The 22,608-nt window shown below is 43.5% G+C and overlaps 1 protein-coding gene across 11 annotated transcripts in view; it reads right to left on the bottom strand.

Moving 5' to 3' along the window:
• The window catches only part of DOT1L (DOT1 like histone lysine methyltransferase), a 77,639-nt gene that overhangs the window by 18,555 nt on the left and 36,476 nt on the right, over positions 1-22,608 (bottom strand). For 10 of the 11 annotated variants that reach the window (XR_003994719.2, XR_003994718.1, XR_003994721.1 and 7 more), the window contains 14 exons: positions 20,258-20,313; positions 17,031-17,110; positions 15,290-15,358; positions 12,444-12,550; positions 11,446-11,487; positions 9,909-9,992; positions 8,953-9,187; positions 8,395-8,508; positions 6,881-6,972; positions 3,641-3,742; positions 2,910-3,047; positions 2,156-2,281; positions 968-1,449; positions 592-715 (listed from right to left, as the gene is read on the bottom strand). Coding sequence is in view for 2 of the 11 variants with exons in the window: in XM_030509215.1 (XP_030365075.1) it covers positions 592-715; positions 968-1,449; positions 2,156-2,281; positions 2,910-3,047; positions 3,641-3,742; positions 6,881-6,972; positions 8,395-8,508; positions 8,953-9,187; positions 9,909-9,992; positions 11,446-11,487; positions 12,444-12,550; positions 15,290-15,358; positions 17,031-17,110; positions 20,258-20,313 (1,851 nt within the window). In the remaining 9 variants the exon portion in view is untranslated. The remainder of the gene's footprint in view (positions 1-591; positions 716-967; positions 1,450-2,155; positions 2,282-2,909; positions 3,048-3,640; positions 3,743-6,880; positions 6,973-8,394; positions 8,509-8,952; positions 9,188-9,908; positions 9,993-11,445; positions 11,488-12,443; positions 12,551-15,289; positions 15,359-17,030; positions 17,111-20,257; positions 20,314-22,608) is intronic. The other variant, XR_003994726.1, reaches the window with a different exon arrangement.

Below are 22,608 nucleotides of genomic sequence, written 5' to 3'. Positions count from 1 at the left end.
CACCAATATCCAACAGCACAGAAGTATGTAAATTCAAGCTACTGCTGGCCCCAAACATAAGGAAAAGGATGCCTTAGGCAAGCTCGTTTCTCGTTGTTGTTAGAGCTCTGTGAAAAGCAGAATTCATATCTTGAGGCCCTCCGTACACAGAAAATGTAGTAGCCAAAAATATTTCCATGGTATCCTCCTATTAGAGGGTACCTGCTTGCTCTGAAGTAAGCACCAATATGATTCATGGCTGGAGCAATTACGTGGACAATTTTTTGGTTTTTCTGGTTTTTTTAACTATGAAAGAAACTACTTTTCAAGTTCAAGTAGAGATACAAAAGATTAAAAAGAGGTCCCACTGCATTACTGGTGCAGTTCATCTACAAACCAGGAGCTCAGAAGTAAGCACATCTTTCATGAGGACACTATTCTCTTCCTCTAGCCAGCAATTTTTTGGTGTATCACACCTACTGTATTTTGCATTATTTTCCATGCCAAGCAGAGCACAGAAAGGAGGGTGCCTGCATTCCCTAATTTGGCCAACTTCTTCCTTGTTGAACCAGGTGTAACATCTCTGCACTTGAGCACAGGCAGCTGTCTTACCTTCTCGCCTGCAACTGGTAAGGCCGCTGGGGAAGAGGGCCGAGTTTCCTGAGGACTCAGCTTTATGCCATTTGAAATACCAGGGCTTGGGTATGTAAGGCCATTCTCTTTGACATGATCAGCTCTGGAACACAGACGTAGGAACATTAGACTACAAAAGTGAATGACTTCTCTTTTGTAAGGAATTCCTGTACCAAACTCCAGGCACTGTCAGTACCACCTTATTTCCCCCATCAGCTGGGTTTCAGGAAACAAAACTTTTAATAGCTTATAAATCTTCACTTTTAAACATATTTTTCCACAATCCCAGTAAATCACTGTAATTAAAACAAGCAACTACCCCTTCTTTCCCAACCTGGGAAGTGATCACTCTCACCTCTGTATCTCATTAGCTGTTGCTTTTCCATTGACTCCATGGTCTTGATTCAAGTGTCTCCTTAGTGCTATTTTAGCTGGGGAAAACCTGGTATAGTCAGGTAAGGACAAGCTTGTCATCTTGTCTGCCTTCTGTCTGCTGCTGTGGTTTGGGGTACATGGAACTATTTCTTGGTCCAGGTGAGAGGTTGTGTACTGAGGGGTGTTCTGCTTGGAAGAGGGCCTGCTAAAGGCGTTGTGAATTTCATAGGGAGTAGCATGGCCGTTCATGGACAGTTCAGGGCTCATGCCATTGATGTGGGGCATAGGAAACTTGGAGCATTCCAGCTCCAGTTGGAACCTGCCGTGATCAGCCTCAGGATCACGGCTCAAATGGGTTTTGTTGTGTAGCTGTACTGACAGGGACTCGTCAGACGGCGTGTATGATTTCAGCTGCATAAGCTCCTGCTGTCTTTGACTCTTCTCAAGTTCCACAATGCTGATCTTTAAATGAAGAACAAAACAATGATTAAAGACCACACTTAACAATTCTAGCACATTATGGACTTTTGCCTCCATATGCTTCTCAGGAAAAGCAGCCCCATTTCTGAGAACAACAGACCAAAAATTTGAGAAACAGATTTCAAGATGCTGCTCTGAGCTTGTGACCAAAAGGCACAGGTAAGGAAGGGCTCAGAGCTTCTTAGAAAACACTTTTCAGATCTTAAAAGCAAACATATCTCCAACTATAGACAGAGTATGGAGTAACTCAGTATTGCCAGTCATTGAAGGAAACAGTCACTCCATGTCAAGGTACCTCACAGCAAAAGAAAAGTTCTTAGACAGAGGCATGTAATTTCTTTTCACTATGGGAACTGACATTCTGTGGGAACTGATTGCTGCATCCAGACATCAGAGCACACACGCAAACAAGCAGGACCTGCTTTTAAATTATATCTCATGGTAAACCATGATTCCTTCTTCCACAGCATTACCAAGGAATCAGGTCATAGCATCTACTTCCTTTAAAAGTTATCCACATCCTTATTTTTCAAGTTGACTAAAATACTCTAATAGAAAGATTAATCTGGGGAGGGAGGAAACCACCTATCTTCTCCTTTAACATCATATTTAGTCACATCCCTTAACTGGCCCATTGCTCAAGAGCTACCCCAAGTTGGTGGCTCTAGATTTGTTTCTTCCTCTCTACCTGCAATTCCAAACAGTGCTTTTGTTTCTCAGAAATCTGATTCTTCAATGCCTGCTTCTCTTTCAGCAAGTTCTCCAGTGACAAGGTTGACCAATCCAGCTTCAGTTCTTCACACCGTGCCTTAAGCTGCAAAGACACAGGATAAACAGATCAAAAGACAACTTTCTCCACACCACCCAAGGCACAAGCTGAAAGCCATGCACCTTCCAACTGGATGTAAGCAAGAAGCTTCTTAGCCCACTGAAAACTCCTCTCAGCTTAAGCCAGACACCACCTGTGCTCCCCAGATAATGTGGCAGGATGTGGCCTGGTTACTTCTAAAAACAGTGTTACCACCCACCCTGCCTAAGCAGTTCCACATCCAGATTTCCCCCTCACCTACCTGAACAGTTTGAGTTACCAGGATGAACAGTACAAGAGTTACAGCTGCCACAAAGCAAGCACTGGACAAACCTCTTGACCAGAGAGATCCAGATTCAGTGGCAAGAACATATAAAGGGGCAAAGCTGTTTACAGGACAGAGCTGAGGCCAGAGCCAACCGTTACCTCAGCATTTGGTCAGAGGGGAATCAAAAAAGGACCATCTACATTCTTTCCCCCATCATTCTTCCCTCTAACAGAGGGGCTATGGCAGCTGGATTATTTATCAATTTTAAGATCCCTTGAAGACAGGGACAGCCCTGGGCTCCTGACCTGTCCTCCTTATATAAATGGCAGCATCACCCTGCTACTCAGACACACGTGTTGTACACACCAGCTGTAAGCTCTGGTTCCTGAGTTCACTGTTATCCTTCTCCAGCTGTTTCGTCTGTTCTTTCAGTTGCTGATTGTGAGCAGAGATCTCCTTCTGAGCCTGAATCAGGTCATTGTATGTTAGAGCTTTAACTCCCAACTACAAAACGAAGAGTGAGAAGGAGAAAGATATCATTCAGTAAGGTCTTGACTTATTCCAGATGACTGTCACATTCAAAAGTGACATGGAGGAGACCTGCAGAACTTATGTGGCTTACAGGAACTCCCCCAGCATTCTCCAAGGCACTTTGTCATTGCTAGGAGATAACAAGGAAGGACAAAAGTAACTCGCTTGGAGCTGCTGTTTCAGTAATTCAACTTGAAAACTGGCCTTTAGTTTCTTGCCAGCCAAAAGAACACTGGTTTTGCAGAGAGCCACCACATTTCCTTCTCTGCTTCTGAACTTGCGTTGGCAACACAGAGTTTGTTCCACCAGCAGGGAATACATCCTTCGCTAAAACACCACAGTGCCCATGGTCTGTCACCCCCTGCCCTTGAACATAGAGTGGCAACACCACAATTTCAACAATGAAGATAAAACACAACCAAAGAGTGATACAGATTTCACATTATTTAGCATGATCTGCTGCAAAACAGGGGCTGAAGACCGGAGACTACTCTGGTTTAATTTTAATCAAACTTTTTTGCATGGAGATGACTAACAAGCATCCACTTCCACCAGATTAGGGCTACCTCATCAAGTTTCTGCTGAAAAAGACGTTTGATTTCCTCTTTCTGTGCCTGGCAGTGGGTGAATAACTGCTGTGCTGTCCCCAGCAACTGAGCATTCTTTTCCTGGAAGAGAGAAGAGTGAGAAAATACACTTTGTAGCACCAGCTGCAGCACAGTCCCTCTTAATAAAACTAGAAACATCTAGTTTCTGTAGCAAGTTGGGAGTGAAGCTCAGCTCAGAGGGGAAGTGTACGAACTAATCCAGCTCTGCCTCAGGTATCTATGAGCCTGTACTGGTTAGTGTTCAACACTTGAAGTTAAGCAAGATGATCTTAAGGTCCTCTCCAACCCTGATCATTCTATGATTCTATGATTAAGTAGTTTTTTCTGCAATATGGTAAAATATAATCAGGACAGTGTTAAAAATCATTTTTATCCTCCAAGTACATTGTGTAGCAGTAGTAATAATCACATCCTACCAAGCAGGAATGGAACTGGAAAATATTATCTGTATGAAACCTGTCACTAAACTGGGAACAAAATCTAAATATCCAGAGTCCCAGTTCAGGGTTTTCCTACACAATGCACATGGAAGACATGCAGTAAATTAAAATACACTGTGGGGGGAGATAGGAAGAAAGTCATAAATAAGCCAAACCAGTTGTATTTCCAATGCCAGAATTACTCCAGTGGGCCACATGACCCTTCCACTCACAGAATGTTTCCTGCCTATAACATCCCTTAACTAGATACTTCCTTACTCATTTCATGGCCGTGCAGTATGTGAGCAGCAAAGGGCAAGGACAGGACTTTTCTAAAGAGTCTCATTTATTCCATTCCCAGTTGAAAGATCAATGCAGCAAGAGCAGCAAGCTCTGAAGACTGACACTTTTCTCCAACTTCTGCTGCTGAGGCTAAACAAGAATCGTGCAGAAACTGAGCCATCACTGCAGAAAACATGGAGGACCAGGGCAAAAAGCACCTGGATCTTCCAAGCAGGGAAGGAGCAGTGCTGGCAAGTTCCACCTGTGTGAGGAAACACAGGACCTGGCATACAGCTCTTGTTGCCTCTCACTCCAAGGATTTGGGAAGGCAGCTGAGTCACTGCAATGCTAAACAGCCTGCCATAGGTGATGCTGAAAAAAGCCTTTAGACTTTCAACAGCAGTTATCTCATCCAGCCTTTATAAGCAGCAGGAGCTGACAGCTCCATCTAAGGGTAATCTGGTGAACTAGCATCTCACAGCATGTTCAAATCACTGACTGATTTGGGTTGGAAGGGGCCTTAAAGCTCATCCAGTCCCAACCTCCAGCCATGGGCAGAGACACCTTCCACTAGAGCAGGTTGCTCCAAGCCCCTGTGTCCAACCTGGCCTTGAACACTGGACAAGGGTAATGGGTTCAAACTTAAACAGGGGAAGTTCAGGTTATATATAAGGAAGAAGTTCTTTATTGTGAGGGTGGTGAGGCACTGGAATGGGTTGCCCAAGGAAGTTGTGAATGCTCCAACCCTGGCAGTGTTCAAGGCCAGGTTGGATGGAGTCTTGGGTGACATGGTTTAGTGCAAGGTGTCCCTGCCCATGGCAGGAGGGTTGGAACTAGATGATCTTAAGGTCCTTTCCAACCCAAACCATTCTATGATTCTATGATCCATCTTGTGTATTTTATTGTGTATTACAGAAATATTTTTCTTGTACTTGAAAAACCTTTATGTAATAGAGAGTCATTAAACAGGCTATAGAAGAGCATCTCATCCAGCAAAGTTCTGCTTTTGCCTTTGTGAAGTTTAACTTGCCATAATTCCCATGCTTAATTCCTCATTTTAATGTCTTCAAGTATGCAACAACTCGCAGACACCAACGTGAAGTGATTACTTTTCCACACTCAATTTACACTTTCAGTGTATGGCACAGTACTAGCACACTATCATTTCTCAGGCTATTTTCTGGGCAAGGAGATAAGTTAACTTCATGCTGACTTTCCTGACCAGTAACGAAGCAGAAGAAAAATAAACTGCTTAAGGAAAAAGTTGAAAATTCAAAGTGCTGTTAGACAGTGAAAACAAATGGAAACCACCATAGAAAAAGTCTACATAAACACCACATCAGCATCAACCAACTGTCAGTAATGAACAGGGTGGCACAAATTAGCTTATCTCATCTGGAAAAAAAAGAGTTCCCCTTATGGAAAACTCCATCAAACATTGTTGAGTTTTACAGGGAAAGGTTCCTCCACAGAAGTAGCAGCCGAGTCTCTCTCATCAGGGCTAATTTATAAAGCGATTAAATTATTCAGAACTGAGGTAAAGCAACACAAGAAGAAAAGGGGTTTGGCTGGAAATCTTCTCCCTCTGCTGGGGAGATGGCTCCATAGCAGAGCCAAACACACTTCACAGCTGCAGGAGTTTCTTTGCCTCTCCATGTATTTCAGCCCACGACTTGGTAAATTTACACTTTGCCCACCGCTGCAATCTTAACACATTAAGATTCTCAATACTAAGGATGCTTCATTAAATCTCTTAAGTCAGTGATGACAGTTTGGGGCTTTTTTAATCCCATAATTCAATTTGTTACAAGTTTAATGAGCCATCCTGATGCTGCAGTACTCAACTCATTTAGGCTTTTCTACAGTGGGAAAAGAATAGATGTCAAAAAGCAGAAAATTCAGCTCCAAGGAATTGGTATCTATGTGTTTTTCAAGACAGTCCTCATTCAAAGTTGCCACAATTTTAGCTAGATTAAGCCCAATTTAATTATCTAAGAGCAGTTTGACTCGCAGGGTGCAGCATGCAGGGAAGCCCCTCAAAGTGGAGGGCAGGGACCAGTTCAGGCAGCACATAGTGCTGGGGAGGTGAGAGACATTTGCTCTTGCTCCCCTGAAACATTTAGAGAAGAAAAGCAGATGCCAAACCCAAGTGGGACAAAAGGACAGGGTTGAAGACACCAGCTTCCTGCACAGGAACACATGCTTCATGTCAAAATAAGAGGAAAAACCAGAAATACTGAAGTAAGTTTTATTAGGTAGAGGGGCAGAGGGAAGAGGGGAGGTACATCTCTCCCACTTTGCAGATGGGAAATTTAAGCACACAAAGACTGGCTGAGTTAGCAATAAACTCCCCAGGTTCAGTCTAAGCATTACTCTGGTAGAGTCCTTAGAACTGGTGTTACTTGCACACAATTCCAATCCCCAGCACTTTCCATCCCCATTTAAGGCATCTGGTAATCTGGCAATTTTGTTTAGAAATGTTAAAAATGAGACTGACCTTTTCCTGCTCCAGTAACTGTTGCAGACTTGCTTTATACTGAGGAGTTTTCATATATGCCATGAACTGCATGTACTGGATCTTAAAAGAGTCTGCAAAATAAATAAGATGATACATTACAAGCAAGAGTAAGTGCAATGCTCCTATTTACCCATTTGCTCCCTTGACACCTCTCCCCATTTTGCCCTCTCTTGCCTTTTATCTGGTCTGTAAGTCTGACCAAGCCATTAAAGATCAATTTAGAGCACGCTGAAAATCCATCCTCTCATGCCAGCTGAACTCTGGGATCCATTAGCTCCTTCTAATAGGTATCCCAATAGAAGTCATGACAATACGTTCAGAAACCAGAGGAAGATGATGGGTGCTAATGGTGTGTTTGCATGATGAAAGAGAAGCTGAACAGCTTTCATTATTTCTACTTACAGTGCATTAAAAGAGATTAGCTGGAAGAGCGGAAACCAGCCCACAGCTCAGAGGGCTCATTCTCCCAGCTTCATAAGGACAGGGCTTGCTGTACTCCTCCTACCTCCATACACACAGACAACAAGCTCTACACCCACATTCACTCTACCCTCCAAGGAGCATTTGCTTATCACTATCCTATCTCCAGTCTCCTATTAAACAACGAACCCCCCTTCTCCCCAGCCCTCACCATTAGGGCCCTTTTCATCATAAAGCCAACCACATGATTAAGTCCAAGCTGCTGCAATCACAGGCAGACAAAACAGGTAATGGATAGTAGAGAGACCTTTGCAGCAAGGTTTACTCAGGCAAGTGTCCATCTCCCTGCTCCCCCACAGACACACCAACATAAAATGTCCCCCTAAACCACTCTTTTTCTCTACAGCAAGAACTCAGTCATAACTGTAACACACCACAGCAAGAGAGGAGTTTAGGACATCACTGATGTCCTTGGTCTCTACATAGACAGGAACATTACATCAGGTTCTGAAGTGATCCTAGACTGGATAATGCTCAATGCTCAGAAATGGAGAGGAACATACAACACCAGGAGTCCCAAAAAACCACCCTCCAAGTTTTTCCTCAAATCAGCTCTCGCACATGGAATGTATTTTCCAACCACACCACCTTTCTGACCTCAAACTCAGGCAGTATCTCATATACTTTGCTCCAAGTTGTGCAGAGAAAATGGCGTGGTGTTCCCCAAGATTTAAGAATAAGAGAATGGTTTCATTTAAAATAGTTACTTCTGACTAGACATTTCCATTTAAAGTTATTTTTAATTCTTGCTAAACCCAAGCTTATTTCCTTTTGTGCCAAATGAGAGTTGAAACAATGCCAAAAAACAAATACAGACCAAGACACCAGCTTCAGCAGCAAGCAAGAGAAGAGGCCCTGTGGTGATGTCAAAAAGGGGAAGAAGCTAACCCGCTCTCCTGTTCAATATACAGCTTTCCACAGTGGCTGTCTATTAGAAGCCCTTTGATGTTCATGTTTAGAAACCTCAAAGTAGAGGTTCCCATGCCAAACAAGTAACAACATTGCAGTCTCACCTAGCAGCTTCTGTAGTGCAGGTGGGGTAGGTGTCACCAGTAGCTGGTTAGACGAATGCCGTTGCACTTTAGGAGGTAGTTGGTAATATGGACTATGAGGTGACTTGTATGCATCTAAAGAGAGAAACAAAGATAACCTTTCAGATTATGAAAGTCAAGTGTGGCAAGTACTGTAGCTTTAGCACTGGAGAGCCCCTCATTTACAATGCAAGATGCAGTAACTTAGCTAGATCACCATACTGCAACAGATTGTTTAGAAGCACATCTACAATTTATCCTTAGAACATTAGCAGCAGAGACAAGCCATCAGTCACAGCCCAGCAACAGCTTCTGGCCAAGTACCTACAGACAGATTCAATCATCATCTTCTCCCAGAAGCATACCACCATCTCACAGGGAGCTTTGTTTTGGTGGCAAGAGAGAAGTTACGACACAAAATCAAACTACACCTAGCAATAAAGGAAGAATAACCTCCAAGCCTGCATTCAGAGCCTCAGATCCTTCTCTAGGCTCATGTGGCAGAAGGTTGGCTTCTTCCACTGCCAAGCTTGAACTCACCCTGAGGAGAGGATGAAGATGTCTGTGAAACAGTTTGAGCGTGCAGAAGTTCTAGTGCAGTTTGGTTCTTCTTGGTCTTGCGCTCTGTGTTTGCAGTGTTCATTTTCTTGGGACGTCCCCGTTTCCTGCCTGCCATTTTCCTTCCTTTTTTACTCAGCTTTTTCTTCCGGGCTTTGGAGGGAGATGGCTTTTTAACAGAATTTGCTGCAGCCTTTTCTTCTTCAGCACCAGAATCCTAAAAGATATTTGAAAGCCAAAAGCTTGTGAGCCATTTCTACCTACATATGCAGCACTCCTTTTAAGCAAGCATTGATAACTTTAATAATTTTATGAAAGGAAACTGATGCACTGTAGTTAAATAACTGGCCAGTGAAGTAGATTTGGTTGGCATAAGAGCTGTCCTTAACACCCAAGGAGTTGTACTCATTCTCTTCTGGACTTACTCATAACAAAAAAGGAAATCTGTAACTGTTGTTTAAGAAAAGCTGATATCCCCCCTGTATTGATCATATTCTTCAAGTAAATTTCATTAAAATCTCAATATATTTTTGTGCATGAACAGTCAGTGCATTTCTAACATTGCAGTATTATGCAATGGAATGAGAAAGGAAATGAGTCTTTGCAGGAGAGACTCAGCACACTTTGAAGTCCATTCAACGGGTATGACTCAGGGAGAGCTCTGCAAGCTGCTGCTGAAGGTAAGCGGGTGGACACCAACTGTTCTATTCATCCTGCAACACCTTTTCTCCAGAATTACTGGTACAATACCCAAGTGCAGCTTTTATTAAGTCACTCCATCATATTTCTGTCCACAGCAACAGCTATACCAGTTTACACATTCAGAACACGCACTGTCGGTCTTCCCACAGAATCAGGTTTTTTCCTGACACAGTTATGAATTCATGCACAGCTTAGGAGAAAACACATTCTCCTCTATGAAAATGCAGGATGTTCACCTTATTTTCTTGAACCTTCGTTGGAGTAGTTGTGTTGCTCTTGTTTTCTCTTTGTTGACGACGTCTAGCTGCCTCTTGTTCCTCCTGGAGAGAAGTTTTCAAATGAAGTATTAAAAGAATAATCATTTGCTCCTATGTTTCTCCCTTTTTAACACAGACCACTGTGTTTCCCAGCTTAGCCTTCCCCAAAAGCCAGGTGTAAATGCTCTTGGCACACAATCCCAATTAAAAACACCCCAAACTTTTCTTACCAGCAAGACAAAAAAAACTTACCCTGCCTCAGGCAACACTCAGTGGGAAAGGGAAGATAAGAGCAAGTCACTCCTTTGTACTGCATTACCCTCTATAATGGGTTTCAAACATGCAGCCACAGGACAGAGGAGATTAAGCCCAAACCTCTTCTCCTCCCAATCCCATTCCCCAGATCACACACTGGTGTTAGAGGGTTTGGTTCGGAGGGGAGGGGGGGTGGTGTTTTGTTGGGTTTGGGGTTTTTTTACATTATTAAATATTTCAATAGCTTTACCTACATCCCCAGCATTCCATGTGTTGCTACATCACTTTAAAAATCTAACATGACTTGAAACGGCAAAGCCATTAAACATCATCTAATTCAACTTTAGCCAAGTCTGTAGAGGAGACTAAAAAAAACTAAAGCAGCAACTTTTAAGCTTAATTTTCGGTTACCAGTAGGGACAGGATATTTCAAAGAGCTCATTTAAAGCCTTTTCATACCTTGCAGGTGAGGTTTCATTTGCGTAACAATTCTGGTAATTCCATCACCTCTTCAGGTGAAGAGGTAGAAATGGCAGATTTAAATAGCTTCTCCATTAAAAGCAGGGAAGTTCCAAAGTACATGGATGCCACCCGAGAAGTCTTTTTTCTCCGAACTTTGAATTCAGCAGCCTGAACTAACCCCATCTCAAAGCTCCCATTAACCTGTTTTCAACACTTCCTGACCAAGTCAGTTGGAAGACAAACGTTCACCTCAAGTTTTAAATTAAGTGGCTTCACTTAATTCTCTAACTGGGAATACCAGCCCCATCAGTTAGTTCAGACTAATAAAGCCCAGCACAGTCTCAAAAATCCTCTGGCATTTTAATTCCACACTTAACAGCACAGACTGCAGCAACTGACAATACATTTCATGCCTCAAATAGTGTGCCCCAAAAGTAACATCTCGGCGCACTCTTCAGCTTCACTTTCATGCAGCTGAACACCGGGACAGATTGAAACTATCCTTTCTTTAACTTCAGTTCTTTAATGAACAAACAGCTCTTTATAGACCTCCAATGCAAGGTAAGAAAACCTGTGGTTGTCCCATTAATTCTTTATTAGAAAGTTCTTGAACATGATTCAGTTAGTGCTTGATGGCATATGATGCTCCACTTCAATTATATCCATGCCCATGTTGCTTGCTTGTCAAGAAAATCTGATTTTCTATCAATCCTGTACACCTTTAACAAGCGACTAAATTCCCCATAGTGGCTGCTCTGCTTGTTCTGAGTTTTCTACCAAAAAAATAACTGAAACTTACCCTGAGTTTTGGATTTTTGAGACTAGAAAAATAGTTTTCAAGCTGGAAATAAAAAGATAAGATAGTAATTTTCAAAGTCACAAGAGATAAATACAAACTATTAGCATAAAACAAATGCAGAACTGCAGAAATTCTAACTGGTTTTCTTCTGATAAGCTACAGCAAGAAGCCATTTACATTCATTCTTTTAAATGACCCTGACACGTTGTGTGGCAGGACATAATCCATGCCTTGACAAGGTTTTACCATCTTCACGGCTGCCTATTCTTGTTTTAAAGCTTTGTGTCATGTATGTCCACTCAGCAGAAGGTTATTTTCAATGAAGCTACTTCACTCTTATACTTCACCAAAATATTCATCTGCACTTTAGGATATTCTTTTAACAAAAGCATTATTAGACTACAGCAGACTTAGAAAAACATTGCAAAAAACTCAGTGTGGGAATAAATTATTTCCCCACAAAAGCTGGCATTTCTATAGAGTTGTTTCTGTTTTCTTTAACTGAAAAGGAAAAAACCAACCCAAAACCCAGTGAATGCATCAGTATTATTACGGAGCTTTGGCTGGTTCTACAGCAACTGACAGTTTAACTAAAATTGAGATTTACTGCTTGAATATGATCAAATGAAATGCTCTGTACACCACAAAGCAAACTGAGGAATTAAAGACCCACAGAGTCTTTACTCAGGGTGGAAGCTATAGCACAAGACCATGATTCTGCATAGTTGTGTATTCTGGAGCATGAGAAGGAATTATACTTGTAAATCTCCAAGTATACCTTCAACAAATTACCAGACTGCCAAAGCGCTGGCCATCACTACACTGCTTGTGCAAAATGCTGCACTGAAGCAGCCAAAGGCTCTTAATGAGGTGTGCTAAAGGTCTAAATATGCAAAAAACTATGAAAACAATTCCCAGGAACAAGGAACTGAAGTTGGCATGTTGACTCCAGAGCAGGTAAAGCAGCCAGAGTCTCACCAGCCTGTATTTATACTCACTATGGTTCGGTCAATAGTATGCAGGTAGTAAGAAACTGGTTTCCCGGTCCATGACACAGACCCTTTCAGTGGTGATAGCTCCACAACTCTCATTATAGTGCCAATATCTGCAGGAAGAAAGTCACGTTAGGGAAGCAAAGCTCGCTCAGTTTGCCACACAGTTCTACCCAGCTGAAGCTATGCCATGCACCAGTAAGGTATGTTTCTTCAGAGACCACCAGCCATGCTAGAGTAAAATTCTGCAAGCTTTTAACAAACAGAACTTCCCTGTGTCTCAGAGACAACTTTTACGAGGAACCCAGCAACAAGACATCTGTGCTAACAGACAGGATTTAATTGGATAGAACCAGCAACAGAACATCATTAGATCCAACCCGTGTAAACTGTAACTGTACTATATTTGGACTGGGGACAAATATGGTTTATATTTGTTTTCTTGCCTCTATTTGTTTTGTTCCCTAGAATTAATATGTATGGGATGTGCCTAAGCATTTCCATAACCACTGAACACTGAGTGGCATGGCTGTAGAAGAAGTCACGGCACACTTCTAACTAAATAGAAAATTACCCAGAAGAGTCAAAACACAAGGTTTAGGATTCAGCAACTTCCACCACTATTTTAACCACATTTTAATACTTGTTTTGGTTTGTCCCAGCTCTTTCTACATTTCCATTTCTTCTTCCAGATGGGACTAACTAAGGACAAAAATGGTATTCAGAAAAAAGGTTGTCTGCTTCTTAAAGTTTTCTATTTTCCACTACATTTTAGAAATGATTTAACTGTTCAGACTTAAGATCAAACATTAGATAGACAGGCAAACCACGAGACTCAAATCATACTTGGGCACAAAACTCCCCCCACTGAATAAAACTATTCTTAAAACCCTCATAGGGCAGCAGCATAAAGCTGGCACAGGAGAGTGAAATCACTTCTCTGCATGTGAAGATACTGGATCCACAGCTCTAAGTGGATGACATTCCCTGAAGTGTCACTTAGAAGAGGCCACTAAGACCAGAACAGCTCCCAGGCCTAACACATCCCATGCATGTTCATTTGATATTGGCACATCCCAAATACAGCATGGTCACAGAATGGGATTAAGACCTAAAATTTATTCCAATAACATCCTCTCATTACTTGTAGCATAGAAAGGTAATTTCTTTTCAGGACCTCTTATCTGAATCCCTGGAAGAGTTTCCTGTTAGCGGAAGCTATTATCTACTCTTATGCTAAGCAACCTCCTTCACTCAGATCTTTATTAGCTATCTCTATATAATTTTAACATCAACATTTCCATTAAGCATTAAATAACATGTAATACATTGATACATAAAACCTCAGCATTCTAGAAAACATTCCCAGTCAATCGACACCGGGGTGAAATCTCAAATAGGATAAAGAACTGGCTCAACTGATCATCATAATCAGGGCTTTTGTTAGGTGAGAAGTAGCACACATTGGCCCCTTTGCCTCCCCACCTAGCAGAGAGAGATAGCAAAATGGTCACGAGCCAGGGAAGAAAAGGCTTGAGAGGCCAAAACCCCTTATTTACATAGGCAGGTCTCCTAAATGAAACCTCAGAAGTGCCTTCTTGAATTTCATCTAGTTCTAGCGTGCTGTACAAGAGGTAGGAAGCTTTACTTAAGCGCTCTTTGTCTTGTTAGCAAACTGACAGGTTGATCTCAGCTCCCTGGAGGTTTGAGGGTTTCCAGGATTACCATTCCGCCTTTTTAACTCGTTTTATTTTCAAGTCCATGCCTACAAAGGATTGCCAAGGCAGGACCCAATGGTTAATGAGGTTCCAAACAATCAAACGCCAGAGAGAAAAGTATCAAACAGGAAGGAAAAGGGCAGGTTTGGGCGTCTGATGCACAGGACATTCACAGCAACTCAAGCTTCATAAAAATAACTCACAATGGGGCTACTTCAGTGAAATGCCTTAATGACAGTCTTCAAATTACTGTTCTTGAAAAGCAGTTTACCTTGAGTGTTAGGCCAAGCACAGAAAACACAGCTTGAGATTTGTAACTCAGTGTGTTACTTGCCATGTTTTCATAAGGAGGGGAGTAAGGCTGGTTTTGAATTTAGGGAATGTTTTGCACTGGACACAGTAAATGTGTAAAACCCAGCTTGGATCATTGTTTTCCTTGGCAAAATTCAACAATAAAAACTGAAAAAGGTCAGAAGCAAAACCACCATCACAGAGTGCTGGTAATCCCAAACCTCATTGAACTGCAGTTCCCATGCTTGCAAAGGACAACGCTGGCAAATATCAAGTCTACTAGATTCAGAAGGGAAGAAAAACTTTTGCTGGCAATAAACCAGACACAGCAAAAGGGCGTTTACGGGCTAGGTCTGATGGATTTACAGCACAGAAGACAAGGCATTCAACTTTGAACATTTCAGCTTCTAAGCCTCACAAATTATGACTGGTGGGATTTACCTGTCCAAATTCAGACAGCTACAGTATAAAGAACTCACATGCAAGTTCGTCACTGCAGCTCTTTGTAGTTAAAGACATTAATCACGTTCCTGAAAATCCTTATTTCAACACTTATTTTCAACCTCTTCAACTGTAAAAGATGCCCAGCCAGGGAAACACTGTCATTACACACATCTAAAGACAGCAGGAGGAACCCCATAGAAGAGTGGTGGTTTGTTCCACTGTTGGGTGGAGAGTTTGTTTGATTTTAAATACACGTCACTTTGGTATGTGTGCTATCACAACACGACAGCATTTTTCTACTTACACAACTCTTTAAAACACAACACAACCCCACTACAGACATGTTCAGATAACGAATACACCATAATTGTAATGTAACAACAAAAAGGGCAATCATACCACTCAAGTTTCGACTGTTAATTCTAAAATTCAGAGGTGCAAAAGGTTTTGAGGACACAATTCTTCCACCTGGAAAAAAGGAGATAAAAAAAAGAGAGCAAAGTTAGCTACTGTTTCTTCTAGAAATAACTACTTATTAAATCCAGCCCAGCACAGAGCCCTAAAGAGCAGCCCTAATCAAACTACCACTTGTATATCATCACCAAAAGAAAATTACTTAATGCTCATTCTGATAGCATGCAAGAAAGTCAATCTCTTAGTCCTGCTGGGTAGCTGGGAGGTGACACTTCAAGGATCACTATAAAATGACACATCCTAAAACACTTCCAAAAAAAGAGCACGTTAATTCTCAGTGGCAATCTATGGAAATTTCAATTAGGAACACCACGATCTCATTCCTAGTTAGTGTCTTTTATACACAAGTCCCCAAAGTCCTCTTACTCAAAAGGCTGCTCATCTCCATTTCACAGCTATCTGGGGTCACTCAGCCCAGAGCACAGAGCCCCAGCACCTTCTGGGAAGAGAACTGAGGTTTCTTCACTGGGTAAAAAGCCTTCCCCACCTTGCCACTTCCCTCAGCCACCACTAAACAGCAGATAAAATAAAACAAAGATCACCCACTAAAATTATAGAAGATAGCTCAAGTTTGGGGGTTTTACAGTTTGCAACAGAGCCCAAAAGTCACATTCTTCACTTCAGCACAAAGCTGTACCAGGGGAAGCCACAGCTTCTTTGTTCATGCCACAGTTTTCTTCTCAGAAATACTAATTTTTGTTATTTCTGCCATAACCAAATAAAATTGTTACTTATCCAAGTGGTTAAGAGGAAAGAAAAAAAAGACACCTCAGGCAATCTAAGGGTCACAGTGGGGTTACTGGGCATCCCGGGTCACTAGTGTCTGCAATGAGACTTCTCAAAAGACACACAAGACATCCAGTGATGGTGCTCCCATTTTAATACTGATGAGTGAATATCCAGTACTCAATGTGACAACTTTAAATAGGATAACCCAAGAACTGCATTCAGTACGCAGCCACAGAAACTGGATATACAGAAATATTATATTGTATTAGATACAGAAAGCCAACTGTATCCTGGCCTGCATCAAAAGAAGCGTGAGCAGCAGGCCAAAGGAGGTGATCCTGCCCCTCTGCTCTGCTCTGGTGAGACCCCACTTGCAGCACTGTGTGCAGTTCTGGTGTCCTCAACATAAGAAGGACATGGAGCTGTTGGAGCAAGTCCAGAGGAGGCCACGAGGATGATCAGGGGCTGGAGCACCTCCCGTATGGAGACAGGCTGAGAACATTGGGGCTGTTCAGCCTGGAGAAGAGAAGCTGCGTGGAGACCTCAGAGAAGCTTCCAGTGTCTGAAGGGGGCTACAAGGATGCTGAAGAGGGACTCTCCATCAGAGACTGTAGCAATAGCACAAGGGCTTTGCAGTCTTGGCCGCTGCATGTTTTGTCAGCTCCTGTAACAGGTAAGATAGGACCAGCAGTTCCTCCCACCCCACAGAGCTCTGCAGAGCCTTCACACACAGAGCTTCCTCCAAGCAATTAGGGACGTTAGAGTAGATATTAAAACGGGAAGTAAAAAACCCAAGAAATAACCCTGGGGTGGAGATGCTTGCTGCAAGGCACAGACCACCACCCACCAACCTGGCTTCTCTAACTAAGCCCTCACCACCACCAGCTCCCATAGCAAGCAGGAAAGCAATGGAAAAAGGTTTGAGGTTCTTTGTTACCTTCCTTCATGTTCGCAAACCGCTCCTTCAGTTGGTGATCCACCTCAGGACCAAAGGCAAAATTATTCACAAAAATAACACTGCAAGATAATGGTACAATTAATGAAGAGGGACAGGCAAATGGCACAAGTATACCCTTACCTGCCCCCACAACCACAGGTTACAGTCACTTAAAGCCTTTACAGCCTCTTCTGGAACTGAAAAGTGCTGCTTGTCCCTCTATACCGCCACTTCCATCTAATAAAATGCTTTCTTCTTGCATATAGTACCTGACCTTTAGCATTCACTTGGAAAAGATGTTAAAGGCATCCTGCTCTGTGTTCCTCTCAGCACACAGCTGAGTTTTGCACCAGAAGTTTCAGCATAAAAACAACGTGCAAAATGTTTTCACCCCTCTGTCATGGTGAGATCAAACACCACACTCTTACGGTAGTTAATTCACACATGAAAAGCAATGCTGCAACACAACAGACACGTTTCATCCTATTGCCTCTTCACGTGCATTTAAACTATTACAGCAAAATATCAAAATATATTTTCTCTTCTAGCTATAAATTTACCCATAATGGAAAAAGACATCTCTCAGCATCATTTTCCCTATCCTAAACTCAGCACTTCACCCTAACCCACAATGGAGGAGTTGCATCTTTTTGGGTTAGGAAAGTCAGTGAAGGGGATTTGTTCCTGAAAAAAAAGTCATCTGGCAACAAAGAAACGTGCCCACAGGCAAATCACACAAATGATAAAATGGTTGGTGAAGAAACAGAATGCATCGCATATTAAAAAAGAAATATCCTTTTATTTTTAACAGCCTGGGCCTACTCTAATTGTCCCTGGTGCCCATTTGCTGCCATAGAATCATAGAACAGTTAGGGTTGGAAAGGACCTTAAGATCATTGGTTCCCACCCCTTCTGCCATGGGCAGAAACACCTCACACTAGACCATGTCGCCCAAGGTTCTGTCCAACCTGGCCTTGAACACTGCCAGGGATGGGGCAGCCACAGCTTCTCTGGGCACCCTGTGCCAGCGCCTCAGCACCCTCACAGGGAAGAGCTTCTGCCTTATAACTAACCTGAACTTCCCCTGTTTAAGCTTAAACCCATTACCCCTTGTCCTACCGCCACCAGCTTGCAACAAGAGCCCTCCACATCTCTTGGAAGCTGTGGAGCATCGTGCATGTGCAAAGCACCAAAGCCATTCTGGCATATTGTTTCAACATGAAGAACTGATTTCTTTGCAAGAGGTCTGTCTGAAAACTCCCCTCCTTGTGCCTCCATGCATGAAACATGTTCAACAAGGACACTGAGTTTAAGAGTGGCAGCCAAAGCTATTAAAAACCACAGATAAAAAAAAAAATAAAGAGTATGTTTCTACACTAAGGGAAAAAAAGAAAATGTTATTCTTGCTCTGCCTTGCTCTTGAAATTTGGGAAACCCTGCCTGGCAAGTAAGGCTAGCAGGGGTTTCTTCCTCCTCCTTCCCACCCTGTGCCAAAAACGAGGCCTTGCAAAAGAGCCAAGCATATTAATGGGACTAGAAAACATCCAGGGAAGGAAGGGAAAAAGATACAGCTTGCCAGATCCATTTTTTTAGTGTTAATTCTGGCACAACACTTGTATGCACAGGACAGAAGTACAGGGGACCCCCGTCCACCTCGCCTTCAGCCCTTGTTTCTGCACGTATTGCTAAGCCACAGGCACAGTTCCTGCAGGAATCCTGCACGCTGCACAGCTTCCATGGCAGCGTTCAAGCACGTACAGCCCTGTCCTGGTACAATCCCAGCCTGTCCTTCGAGCCTGGCCACCGGTGCACACTGACGGGAAGGGTGGCTCTTGCCTTACTGAGACTGAGATGAGCTCTGAGGCAGAAGCTCTTCCCTGTGAGGGTGCTGAGGCGCTGGCACAGGGTGCCCAGAGAAGCTGTGGCTGCCCCATCCCTGGCAGTGTTCAAGGCCAGGTTGGACACAGGGGCTTGGAGCAACCTGCTCTAGTGGAAGGTGTCCCTGCCCGTGGCAGGGGTTGGAACTGGATGAGCTTTAAGGTCCTTCCAACCCAAACCAGACTGGGATTCTATGATTGGGTGGCTCCAGGGTGAACTCATCAGACAACCTGCATCTCATCAGATGGAGCAGATGCTGAGCAGTTGGCACACTCGTAACAAACACCAACACCTAACAGTTGTGAGCAATAATCTGCTTTTTAAACTTCTACATCACAGAGCAAAGTGAGTGTGGATCAGCAGGCACGCCATTAGCTACGCACCATACAAAATCAACATCTACCAGCATTTCTGCATGCAGTTAGTTAGTACTTCAACTAAAAATAAATAAAACAAATTCCATTTGCTCCAAGGAAAGCTGCGCAGACAGCAGAGGAGTGTGGATTTGGAATCACAAGCAACAAAGCAAAACCCCACTATGCCACAAAGCTGGGCCAAGCCTGTCCACAAATTAAAAGGCACCTCCAGAAGTTTAACTGAGGTACAGAGTAATGCAGAACTCATCAGCCAGGCAGACGCCTGCGTGATGTGGTACTCCTAAAGCAGGGTCTTGGAAGCAAACCATAAATTGCCACAATGCTGAGGACTTCAAGAGAGCCCTCTTGGACAACAGTCTTCATTCCCCCACATAACAGGGTGGCCAAGAAGATCATACAGAGACTTTTTTTTCTCCTGTCCATAAGGCTGAAAATGCAAAGCCTTTAAAAAATGCAGAGTATGTTATTGCTTTAACCAATTTACTCCCTTTTTGCTACCATCAAAAAGGAGTCAAATCCTCTGTACAGATCTTCGCAGAAACAAATCTTCAATACTATCAGCTCAAATGAATTCCCAATTTAAGTTAGAACATGCTCACTTGGGTGTTTTGCCTTTTGTTAATGGAAAGTGAGCCTCACTGTATGCACCAATAGCCAAAATAACCAGTGTTTTGCCAGAATCACTGACATGAACTACAAGGATATGCAAAACAAACAAGAGGCTGATACTTCTCTGTAGAACCAGAATTTATCTTGGATACACCCTTGTATGTAATATCATGGGACAGACATTTAAACCCATTCTTCTAGTCAGAAAACAGGATCTAAAGAGGCCCGTATAAAAGTTGGCAGATACACTTCTAGTATTTGCTATGGAAATTCTATATAAAAAGCTGGCCAGCCTCCCAATTTCCATTATACAAACTCCCAGACATTCAGTTCATAAAGCAGCATTCAACTGCTGTACCGTACCTTGTGTTTGCAATTCTCTCTCTCCATTCTTCTGAGAGGAAGTCACCTCTTTCCAGCTTAAAAAAAGACAACACAAAACCACACACACACGAGTTAACATTGTTCCTTTCTGCTCCATAGCCAAACATGTTGTACTAACTCAGGGGTACTACTGAAGTAAGGCCAAACGAAGGCTTTAGGAAATACCCCGGAGATGAAGCACCCAGAGCTCAGCCATTGGCTCTGCCCATTCCTCAGGTCTTGGAGGTGCCTCCCATTCCGCTCCCACCCTCATCTGCTCTCCTGCCGTGGGATGAACAGGGAAAGGTCTTCAGGTATCACCGATGCCCTACAAGGACTGTGCTCCATGAAGAAGCCAGCAATACCATACAGCACCCATAGCAGAAACCAGCAATACCATACAGCACCCACAGCAGAAACCAGCAACACCATACAGCACCCATAGCAGAAACCAGCAACACCATACAGCACCCATAGCAGAAACCAGAACCTCCTCAAGTCCCTGCTGAGCCCTGTGGTTCAGGCAGACCCCTCAGAGTGGGAACCAGAGCACAGAGCCATGGCATGGTGCCTGCTGCAAACCCTGGCTCATAATTCAGGCTCTTGTTGCAACACTCAGGCAACATCTGATTTTTCTGTGGTACTAAATCTAAATCTCGCATGCTTTCAAGCTGGAAATCAAGTAACATAAAGGCCTTATTTAAAAATAATTCTAGTTATGACTTCAGTACCTTTCTGATGAAACCCCATCAAGTCCCAGGTTAATACCCACAACTCCATAGCCTTTCCACCATTCAGTCATGCTTTTGAAATGACAGAGGAATCTATGGGCTGTTTTGTTGTGCCACAAGTAAAGTAGGAGAAAGGTTGGAGGAGGAAGATAAGAGGAGAAGAGAAAAAACAATATGCAACTGTATAATTAATGATGATGACACATTTTGAAGGGGCAGGTAAGATGATGGCTTATATCAGAACCTCAGGAACATCAAAATGACAACATAGTGACTGCTTTAGTATCGCTTTTCTGCATATATTGCTTAGTATGGAAAGAAGGGAGCATTTCACATGCCAGCACTTAGTCTTGTTCAGTGACAACTCAAACAGAACTGCAATGCAGACATGCTCCAATAACTTCTAAACCCTGCTGGGTGAGCCAGGATACCTGTCCCAGAGAAGCATAAGAGCCTGGTTTCTTCCATTGTAGCCTCCTCTTCCCAGCAGAGCAGCCTGATGCCACTCAGAGCCACAGAAGGAAGGACAAACGGAGATAAACGTGTCTGAGTCCTTGTGAAGGACAAAGCCACAGATGCCAACAGGAGCCGGTCTGCTTCTCAGAAGAAAGGAGGGAAAAAAACCAAAAGAGAAGTCGAAATGCCCTGCTGCTACACACTGCACAAGAGGGCTGAGGAAGAAAGGACTCTGGGGTGCTGGGTGATGACGTCCCCATGACCCAGGCCAGAACCCCCGGTGTACTGGGCTGCACCCCCAGAGCGTGAGCAGCAGGTCAGGGAGGGGATCCTGCCCCTCTGCTGCGCTCTGGGGAGACCCCCCCTGCAGTCCTGATCCAGCGCTGGGGCAACAGCACAAGAGGGACATGGAGCTGCTGGAGCGAGGCCAGAGGAGGCCACGGAGCTGCTGCGAGGGCTGGAGCAGCTCTGCTCTGGAGCCAGGCTGAGAGAGCTGGGCTGGGGCAGCCTGGAGAAGAGAAGGCTCCTGAAGGGGAGACCTTAGAGCAGCTCCAGTGCCTAAAGGGGCTACAGGAAACCTGGAGAGGGGCTTTGGACAAGGGCCTGTAGGGACAGGACAAGGGAAGTGGCTTTAACCTGCCAGAGGGGAGACTGAGATGAGCTCTGAGGCAGAAGCTCTTCCCTGTGAGGGTGCTGAGGCGCTGGCACAGGGTGCCCAGAGAAGCTGTGGCTGCCCCATCCCTGGCAGTGTTCAAGGCCAGGTTGGACACAGGGGCTTGGAGCAACCTGCTCTAGTGGAAGGTGTCCCTGCCCATGGCAGGGGGTTGGAGCTGGATGAGCTTGAAGGTCCCTTCCAGACCAAACCATTTCATGACTTTATGATTAAGGAAAGTATCGAGGGTTCTCGGGCAAGAGATCAAGAACTCTGCAAAGAGCCTTAAGTGTTAGAAACTAAGCATGCTGAAAACAGCAGGCCAGAATAACTAAAGTTACTCAGAATTATCTGTTCTGCCAAACAGGTAGGCTGAAATAAGATTTTAAACCAGAATTACTACCTGTGTTCTCTCACCTGCTGGCAGGGGATGCATGCTTTGATATCCCTGTTACAGTAAAACCAAAGCATATGTCGGAGACTGAACTCACAGAGATCCAACCTAACAACGT

This window comes from Strigops habroptila, chromosome 20, assembly GCF_004027225.2.
Source record: "Strigops habroptila isolate Jane chromosome 20, bStrHab1.2.pri, whole genome shotgun sequence".
Lineage (NCBI taxonomy): Eukaryota > Metazoa > Chordata > Aves > Psittaciformes > Psittacidae > Strigops > Strigops habroptila.
Note: the sequence above shows the minus strand (reverse complement) of the source record. Positions and strands in the feature narration are given on the sequence as shown.